This window comes from Anomaloglossus baeobatrachus, chromosome 3 (genome assembly GCF_048569485.1).
Source record: "Anomaloglossus baeobatrachus isolate aAnoBae1 chromosome 3, aAnoBae1.hap1, whole genome shotgun sequence".
NCBI classification, from domain to species: Eukaryota; Metazoa; Chordata; class Amphibia; order Anura; family Aromobatidae; genus Anomaloglossus; species Anomaloglossus baeobatrachus.
Genome location: NC_134355.1, coordinates 61,056,942 through 61,067,516, shown reverse-complemented (window position 1 = coordinate 61,067,516; position 10,575 = coordinate 61,056,942). Strand labels below are relative to the sequence as shown.

At 47.7% G+C, this 10,575-nt stretch overlaps 1 protein-coding gene across 1 annotated transcript in view; it reads right to left on the bottom strand.

The window, feature by feature from the left end:
• The window catches only part of MSH2 (mutS homolog 2), a 223,791-nt gene that overhangs the window by 10,194 nt on the left and 203,022 nt on the right, over positions 1-10,575 (bottom strand). Inside the window, exon 14 of the mRNA XM_075338034.1 lies at positions 4,697-4,944. Within this exon, the coding sequence (XP_075194149.1) occupies positions 4,697-4,944 (248 nt within the window). The remainder of the gene's footprint in view (positions 1-4,696; positions 4,945-10,575) is intronic.

The window sequence follows — 10,575 nt, the reverse complement described above, 5'->3', positions numbered from 1 at the left end:
TATTTGGGGCTGCCCTTGTCAGGGCAGAAGTCTAATAACGGGGCACGACAGGGTTTATTACTCCATTACCCGACGCTTTGCCCTGGTTCTTCCAGCCTATGACTAATCTTGGATCGGTGATTAATCTTACTCATGGAGAAGATCTGGGTGAGATTTGTCTGATATATTGCCATTTGGCATCACTATTTAATTTGTTATTTGCACAATTTATGCACAAGCACTTTGGTACCTTTTAATGTATTTATTAAAAGTTATGTTTTAGTCCCTGCTGTTATCCACACTTATATTGGACTATTGGGCTACATTTTCTGCTTGTCAGAACCTGCTATTATACATTGTCAATAGAGGTTAATAGCTGCTCAACAGGCCTTCCTCCTAAATGTCTTTTCAGAAAAACTTTTTTTTTTGCGTAACGTTTTCAAGTTATGTGAGCTAAATCTATGTTTATCCACTTCTATAGCAGGGAGGAAGTAAAGGTCTGTAGCAATTCACTACCTCTCCTACTCACTCACATTGGAGAATGCAGCCTGCAGGTGAATTTAAAGGGAATCTGTCAGCAGGTTTTTGCTAAATCATTTGAGAGCAGCATGATGTAGTCAAAGAGAACCTGAGTTCAATGATGTATCACTTAGATTACTGTGTGCAGCCGTTGTGACACAGTGAAAGATTTTAGATTTTGCATGTAGCTCAGAGCTGCCCATGCCCCCCACACACATTTCCATAGATAGAAGCTGCTAATCACAGAGAGGGGCGGAGTCCGACTACAGCTCATGTGCTGCTGAGACCAACTAATGCAAAAGATAACAGGCTTAAGCTAACATTGCAGGTAAACACAAAAAAAAAAAAAAGACTTAAGGCCACGTCTCACTAAGCGACCGCTAGCGACATCGCTGCTGAGTCACGTTTTTTGTGACGCAACAGTGATCTTGCTAGCGATGTCGCTGTGTGAGACATCCAGCAACGACCTGGCCCCTGCTGTGAGGTCGCCGGTCGTTGCTGAATGTCCTGGACCATTTTTTGGTCGTTGCTCTCCCGCTGTGAAGCACACATCGCTGTGTGTGACAGCGAGAGAGCAACGAACTGAATGTGCAGGGAGCAGGCTTCTGCGGACGCTGGTAACCAAGGTACACATAGGGTAACCAAGCAAAGGCTTTGCTTGGTCACCCGATATTTACCTTGGTTACCAGCGTCTGCAGCTTCTAGAAGCCGGCTCCCTGCACACGTAGCCAAGGTACACATTGGGTGACTATAAGAAAAGCTTTGCTTAGTAGCCAATGTGTACTATGGTAACCAAGCACAGCGTCGTTACACGGGTCGCTGGTGGCGGATCTCTGATCGCTGTGGAGATCTGCCTGTTTGACAGCTCACCAGCGACCATGTAGCGACGCACCAGCGATCCAGATAAGGTCAGATCACTGGTGCGATCGCTGGAGCGTTGCTAAGTGTGACGGTACCTTAAGATAACAGAGGTAGGGCTGAAATCTCTGTTTTAACACTTGTAGCATGCTGTCTTCAGGTTATATTGCAGAAATCTGCTGACAGAGTCCCTTTAAGGGGTTATCCATAGCCTTTCACATTAGCATTAGAATGGGAGAAGCACTGCTGACATGGTATATAAATCGGCAACTTGACTGATACCATGAATGCCTCCTATTCTAACTAATAGGATAGGTGCACGGTAAAGGCCCAGTTACAAACAACGACTTACCAGCGATCCCGACAACGATACTTCCTGATAAGCATGGTCGCTGGTGAGATGTCACACAGTCAGACCTTACCAACGACTCAGTAACGATACAGGTCGCAGTGGCGACCTGTATAACGATCTCTGCTGTCATTGGGACCCTGTTACACAGAGTCAAACATAGCAATGCGTCCTGCCCAGCAGGACATCGCCTTTGAAGAAAATGGTCCAGGACATTAAGCAACGACCGGCGACCTCACAGCAGGGGCCTGATCGCTGGTAGGTGTCACACACTGCGACATCGCTAGCAAGATCGCTGTTGAGTCACAAAACCATGACTCAGCAGCGATGTCGCTTAGTGAGACGTGGCCGTAACTAACAGACATGCACGAGTCATGGCAAGCAGTAAATGATTGTCACTTCCGTAGCATCTTACCTCTCCATGTGAAAGTGAGAGGCGCTAGATAACACTTCAGCTAGGAACCAGCTACTTGCACCCAATTTTTAAATCCAGATTAGAAACTTGAGGTTTGATGTAAGTTTTTTCAGGCCAAAATTGATTCCTCTCAGCTGTCAATCCAGTGATAATTCAGTTGTGACCTGAACAGTGCCTTCACATTGCATTGCTCCCCACGTTGAGTGGTTTTGTTGGGGCTTACATCTAAACTCCCTGCAAAAAGGGAATTGGACATAGACTATGTCTGTGTGTCGACCTCCAGTAAGCATAACAGAGCACACGATGACTCCATCTGCACCATTATAGTGAATAGCCCCATTCGTGCATACTGTAGTGCCAGCGTCCCAGTCCCTGCAATCTCCTTTCCCTAGCCCAGCAGAGATCCAGACGCCGTTACTTCGACTGCCTGCTTATTCCTGTGGGTGTGCACTTATCACGTGGTCCTCCAAACTCCCGCATGTCCATCATTGTGCTGCGTAGTCCTCCACTCACCACATGGCCACCCGTGTGTCACATGGTCCTCTGAACTCCCACGTGGCCACTCATGTCACGTGGTCCTCTGCAAGCCCACATGAAAATCCATGTCTCACATGGTCCTCTGTACTCCTGTATGGCCACCTACGTGTCACGTCGTCCTCTGCACTCCTGCGTGGCCATCCTCGTGTGTATCGGTTCTCTATCCTCCCACATGGCCACCCATGCGTCACGTGGTCCTTACAGCCACTGCACTGCCACAGGCATTTAGTGCAGTCCCCTGTGCTCCCGTTGCGGTCTAGTCTGCGTTGCTAATTCTGCACTGTTTGTCTTACTAGAGCCTGTTCTGTCTGACTATACCCCTGTGCTGCTGTCACAGTTCCGGGCATTACCCTGGGAGTGGAACTTGGCATCTACTTGTTAAGTGTTTAGTCAAGTCCTCCCATGTCAAGGTAAGCCCGGGTGCCCCTGTGGTCCAGTGGGTCCACTCCTGCTCAGTGCCTCATTACCAGTGAGCTTTACACATACGTTCAATTGCAGTTTTCAGAAGGGTTTGCACGTAAGCCCAGATGGGACCACTTATTGTGGGTAATAACGCAATGTGAAAGTGGCCTTTGTTGTGCTCTTTAGGTCAAAGACTCACAAAAACTGACAAAATAGAAAAATGTGTAATAACACATCTGAAAGAAGTCATCTGGTCGTCTGTGTGCTCATTAGTGGTCAGGCTATCCAGAGTTAAAGTCTGCTAGCCTGCTGGTTACCTCTAGGATCACATTTTGGAAACCTATCACATTTGCCCCCCACCTTTTTAAGAAGGTGGAATCTGTCTTCCCACGCTGACTACAGTTTATTGCTGAGTTGGTCTGTGTGCTCCTGTGTCCCAGTCCTGCAGGTGATTATATTGCATGGTGTTTGGAGTTGTTGTGGAATGCTCTCATCGCCTCCCTGCTCCTATTGTCCTCCTTACCTCTTATTGTCTTTTACCTTTGTGTGAGCGTGCTATGAGATAGACAAACAAGGGAAACCAAAACTCTGAGTTGTCTCACTATACCCTGGGGTAGGGAGGAAGGGGGTAAAAGATAAGGACTAGTCAGGAGTAGGGTCAGGTAGGGGGTTCAGACATCTTCACCTTCAGAGGTAACTCTGAGATAAGGGATAGCTAGGGTTTCCATAGTCTGATGGCCAATCTAGGAGCCCTGGTCCCCTGCTCTCCCTCATCATGATAGTGACAACTTGTAAAATGTTGATGCTAATTTCCCCATCAACCAAGGGGGCTTCATGGGAGATTTGTCTTTGGGGGTGGAGGGGGAAGAAAAAAAAAAAAAAAAAAAAAAAAAAGGAGAGCGATGTCTGATTTGGCTTGTTTGAAGTGCTAAGACTTGTTGAACGTCCTCTTGAATAGCCATATGCCCCTTCACAACCATATTTTTTGTTTTAATGTCTCGTGAACAAAAAAATTAAGTTTACGAATAGTTGTAAATTACAAAAAAAGAGTTGTTGTTGCACCTACAGCTCTTACATAGAGACCTGTTTCAATAGAACAGACTATAAAAAAAAACCCGTGTAGCCTGATCCTAAAGTCACATTATCTTCTATTAATCCGCTAATTTTATTTATTACTGTGATGAACCGTTGAGGTTTGCGGTTTCTATCAATTTATTTTACAGGCGTGATATGGGAACAAAGAAAAGGAGGGCTATTTTTATGCTTTCTTTGAATGAGTTGAGACTGTTAATGGGATTAATAAAGGAGGATATATAGTAATAATTGGGGACTCCTGAACGGTGCCCTTTATTGTCACAAGCTGCTCTGTAAGGCTATATGAGAGGGGCGACGTTTTACTGCAAATCTATAGTTCATGAAAGCTGAAGACCGATGGGAGCTATAACAGTGCCAATACCTGCTGCCTTCAAGATTTCCCAAAAGAAATGGCTGAAAAGAAGTGATAAATCAGATCTTATATAAAGTTATAAATAATGGCGATTTCTCTCATTATAAGAGTATATATCTTCCCCGTATATCCTGTATACAAGCAGTACAGTGTAAATACTGAGTGGGGACGCAGGGCGGCAGATTTTTACCTGTTTTGATCCGATAGAGCATGGTGAGCGTCTCATCTGTCGTCAGAGCCGTAACATGTAGATTGTTCACGGTCGGCACTTGGTCGGCCAGAGCGGTCAGCTCATGGAAGTGAGTGGCAAACATGCAAAACGCCTGGATTTTTGTGGAGATGTACTCCGAGATGGCCCATGCTAGTCCAAAGCCGTCGTAGGTGGAGGTCCCTCTCCCCAACTCGTCAATGATAATCAGGGAGTTCGCTGTGGCGGATCTGCAAGAAAACCGGGAATTCAACCACATTAGGGCACAGTACGTCTGTCATCCGATGCTGGGCAGACATGGATGCCGGCATTTTCCCTATTTACAGTTTGTGTGTGGACTATGTACATGTAAATGAAGGGGAATACAGAACATAGCAGCCTGTATCTCCCCACACCATCTGTATATTCAGCAGTCTTCTGCATGCCAGGGATGCATTTTGCATTTAGTAGCGCAGTGTAATAATTTACAGATTATGCTTTCTGGGGGGGGGGGGGGGGGGAGGGGGTTCGGCCCGATTTTCGATTTATAAACGAAAAAAAAAAAAAATAAAAAGAGAACCTGCGCAAAAATGCTGAAATATATTAAATATTTATTGAAAAAATTCCAAGTGCACAGTGCAAGGACAGAAACAAAGCATAAGATGGTAATACAGGAGGAGAAATGGGAATGATGAAAAATTATCGGGTACAGACCAATGGTAATGCACATGTAGATGAAACTCACATACCGTGTTTTTCGTTTTATAAGACGCACCCCAAATTTAGATTTAAAAAAAAAGGTAAAAAAAAAAAATAAAAAATAGGGTCAGTCTTATACTCCGGTGTTGTCTTACCAGAGGGGGGCAGCAGTGGTGGTGAAGCGGGTCACAGGAGGCAGAGGTTGTGATGGCAGCGGCCGCGGCGGCTCAGTGACGGCAGCGGCGGCTCAGTGACGGCAGCGGCGGCTCAGTGACGGCAGCGGCGGCTCAGTGACGGCAGCGGCGGCTCAGTGACGGCAGCGGCGGCTCAGTGACGGCAGCGGCGGCTCAGTGACGGCAGCGGCGGCTCAGTGACGGCAGCGGCGGCTCAGTGACGGCAGCGGCGGCTCAGTGACGGCAGCGGCGGCTCAGTGACGGCAGCGGCGGCTCAGTGACGGCAGCGGCGGCTCAGTGACGGCAGCGGCGGCTCAGTGACGGCAGCGGCGGCTCAGTGACGGCAGCGGCGGCTCAGTGACGGCAGCGGCGGCTCAGTGACGGCAGCGGCGGCTCAGTGACGGCAGCGGCGGCTCAGTGACGGCAGCGGCGGCTCAGTGACGGCAGCGGCGGCTCAGTGACGGCAGCGGCAGCTCAGTGACGGCAGCGGCGGCGACAGCTCAGTGACGGCAGCGGCGGCGACAGCTCAGTGACGGCAGCGGCGGCGACAGCTCAGTGACGGCAGCGGCGGCGACAGCTCAGTGACGGCAGCGGCGGCGACAGCTCAGTCGTGGAGCAGGCCGGCGCGGTGTGTCCGCGGTCCCGGTTCAAGTGATGGAGCCCGGAGCGACGCATGCACAGATGGAGATCTCATCCAAGAGCTCCAACTGCGCACGCGCTGACACCCGGCGCCATCATTTGAAACCAGGACCGCGGACACCCGCCGCACAGCCACCGCAGTCCGCCCGCCCGCACAGAGAAGCAGCTGGCCGCCGGGACAGAGAGGCAGCAGACACCGACAGGCAGCCAGCACGCAGCCACAGGCACCCGGCCGCACGCACGCAGCCACAGACACCCGGTCTCCTGCACAGACAGCCCCACCGGTAGGCTATATTCAGATTTTAAGACGCACCTCCCATTTTCCTCCCACATTTTTGGGAGGAAAAGTGAGTCTTATAATCCAAAAAATATGGTATATAGCCTCTCAAAAACAAAATAAATGATGAAGCATCTCAAAATATTGCCAAGTTAAGAAAATGGCCATGAAATCAATGATCATATAACATGCAGTGTTGACAGTGTAACTAGATCAAAGACACATTCAACAATTGTCAAACCTTTCTAGGCATGGGAGAAACATTAAACCTGGAGAAAGGGAGGCATTAACTAAGGTCCAAAGGTGGAAGAAAGACCCCGATGTACGTTTCGCGGCCATTAGCACATTGCCGGCAGCTTCATCATGTGGGAAAGTAGAAGGCCGATTTTAGATTATCCAGTATAAGAAAAGAAGCGGCAACTCACTAGGGAGATGGCAGGAAAATCTTTATTCTGCTATAGCAGACATAAGTACGGGAACAGTTGGGGGGAGAGAGGAGAGTGCAGGGACTGGAGACGGACAACAGCAGTTTTGCGCTGTGGATAGCGCTTTGACATGTCATGACATTTGTCGCTAATAGACGTCTATTGGGGAAAAAACAGAATCCTGCAAAATATTTTGTAGGACACTGTAAGGCTATGTGCCCACGGGAGCTTGTTTCTGCAAATTTTGCCGCGGAAAACCTGCGGATTTTTCTGGATTTTCCAGATAAATCCGCAGGTTTGAGCATGTACAGACACTCCCCATGTTATCCTATGGGACATGGGGAGTGTCTGTCCACACTGCGGAAAAGTGCGGCTGCGGAACATGCTGCGGATGTCCCGCAGCCGCACGTAACTGCATGTCAATTATTCCTGCGGAATTACCTGCGGAAATCCCGGCCCTCCGCTATGGAGATATTGGTCGGGACGTCCGCAGGTAATTCGCATTAAAGTCCGCAGGTTTACCGCAGCTATACCACTGGAATCCCGCAGCTAAAAATAGCTGCGGATGTCGGCGGGCAGCTGCGGGAAACATGCGCTCGTACCTGCGGATACATCAGCAGGTACGAGCGCCAGTGGGCACATAGCCTAATTCCTCAAGGCGACGGATTGTGACGGATACAAAACAACGGAGGTGTGAATGTAGCCTTATAAGGCCCTGTGCCCACGCTGTGTAGTTTTGACGTGTATTTTCAGAAATCTGCAGCAAAATCTGCATGTCCATTGTGAAGCCAGCAAAATCTATGAGAATTCAGAATTGCTGTGCCCACGTTGCTTATTTTTCCCTTGCGTATTTGGTGCAGATTTGGTGTAGGGAAAAAAAAAAAAAATCGGCACCAAATACGCAAGGGAAAAATACTCAACGTGGACACAGCACTTCTGAATTCTCAGACTTTGCTGGCTTGACAATGGACATGCAGATTTTGCTGCAGATTTCTGAAAATCTGCGTCAAAATTCGCAGCATGGGCCCAGGGTCTAAGGCTATGTGCCCATGGGGACAGTGTCCTGGGGATATATCCGCAGGACATTCCGCAGGAGCTCCCAGAAAACCGCAGCACAACTTTGTCTGTTTACATGCTGCGGAATGTCCTGCATATATGGTGCGGGCATTCTGCATTGAGGATACAGTACCATGGCTTCGGCACTGCATCCTCAATGCAGAACATGTGCTGCAGTGATCGGGAGTTCATACTCACCTCCATCATGCAGCACCTCGCTTTCCGGCAGCCGGGTCACTCTGTCAGCGTCTGCAGGAGAAGGTGGGCGGGCCTGCACTAGCTCCGGCTGTCACATGAGCGGAGCTCGTGCAGGCCCCGCCCACCTCTTCCTTCTTGTACCTGGATCCACCGCGCTGCTGTACACCGGATGGAGAAAGTGACTCGGGTGTCTGCTATGGCAGGTAAGTATATGGGACCCTGCGGAGAAATCCGCAGGAATAATTGACATGCTGCTGATTTTTCCGCAGGGAAATCCGCATTATTTCCGCTGCAGAAAAATCCGCAGCGTGGGCACAGCTGTTCCCAAATGCCATACAAATGGCTGGGGAGTAGCTGTGCTGCAGATTGTTGACAAATCCGCGGAATTTCCGCGAAAAATCCGCGGCAAATTCTGCGCATTTTCCCGCAGCGTGGGCACATAGCCTAAGGGTTTAAATTGAAGAGATCGAGAAGGTGGTTTTGCTCCACCAAAATATGTGGATAGCGAACATCAGCCGGTGACAAGGCGGCGATCGCGGGGGTACAGCATCTAAACCCCTGCAATCGCCAGGACTAAAAAGAAACAAAGCACAAAAAGAGCAGGAAAAACCGCGCAAACGTTTTATCAACGTGCGTTTTTTTTCTTGCTAAAACATGCTTTGTTATGCAGAAAAGAGGCACACAAAAAAAAAGTAAAGTGGGCACACAGCCTTATAATGGCCAGAACTGTGCTACTTCCCATGTACACACACAATGGGGACGTTTTTAAAGTGTTATGGTAAAATATACAAATATTAAAAATCCACCAGTCAGAAAATTCTGCAGTAAATTCCAGTGACCGGACCAAGTATATCACAGTATAAACTGATACAACTAAGGGAATCTGCTCATTTTCCTTTATGTACGTCCTTCGACATGAAAATAAGTCTCCAATTTGGTGAAAACTGCGACTGTTCCAGATAGATGTCACTTTCCTCCTGGCTTTGAAGTCTGCCTCTGCCATTCACCTTAATTAAGGCAAAGCAATTATCCCCAGCAATAAAAGGCTGACAAGATGCTGCAGACAGATGCAAACATTAAAGTCCTAGCATGAAATGTCACAGCCTAAACTATACCTATCATTATTTTTATTTTTCCCTGCAGAAGTAGAAACTAGTGAGAAAGACTTGGATTGTTTCGATAATACACCACATATTCTGCCCAATGTCTTAAAAATGATTTATCATGAGACCAAAGGGGTTTTCCCCGACCTTTCAAAATTATTAAGAATGAATCTGTCACCAGGTTTTTGCCACCTAATCCGAGAGCAGCATAATGTAGAGATAGAGACCCTGATTCCAGCGCTGTGTCACTTACTGGGCTGCTTGCCATAGTTTTTATAAAATGAATGTTTTATCAGCAGATTATCACTAGAGATTGAGTAAACCTGCTGCCATGTAGTCCTCCATATTAATGAGCTCTTCATAACCCCTACCACACCACAGATTTCTGCCTATGCACAGTGTACACAGAAAGCTGCCATTTATAACTGGGTTATACAAAGCTCAGCAATCAGAGAACTGCAATATCTGCAGACGATACACGGGGTGGTCCAAACGTAGGTGGACAGAAAATAACATTGTGTAAAGTGAAACTGACTCAGTTGCCCTTAGCAACCAATCAGATTACACTTTTCATTCTTCACAGACTCTTTGGAAAATGAAAGGTGGAATCTGATTGGTTGCTAAGGGCAACTGCGTCAGTTTCACGTTACACCATGTTATTATTTCTCTGACCACCTACTTTAGGACCACCCTGTGTATCAGTGATTTCATCAAAACTGGAGCAAGCAGCTCAGTAACTGACATCACTGGAATCAGGGTCTCTGCCCTTATATCATGTTGCTCTCAGATAAGGTAGCAAAAACCTGGTTACATGTTACTTTAAATAAAGATATCGTCTACCCAACAGTCCCATTACCAATGCTCTAGTTATTTATGCAGAGAACAAAAGTAATAATCAGAATATCAATTAACTGGCTGAGGCAAGTGATTAGCTGCAGCGGTTAGGTAACTGATCGACAAGACTTGATTGTTTTCAGCACGTCACCTGACCGCTGCAGGCAAATCGATTGCCTCTGTGCTCACGCACTGTAGACATGTATAAACTAAAAAGCACCAAGCGAGCAAAAAGGATAAAACTTAAAGGGAACCTGTCACCACTTTTTTGGCCTATAAGCTGCGGCCACCACCAGGCTCTTATATACAGCATTCTAACATGCCATATATAAGAGCCCAGGCCGGGGGTATAATATAAAAACACTTTATAATACTTACCTAACGGTCGCTCGGTTGGCCATATGGGTGTCTCCGTTCTCCGGTGCCGCCTTTTTCGGTCATCTTCGTCCTCCTTCTCTAGCCACGGTGCAGGACACGT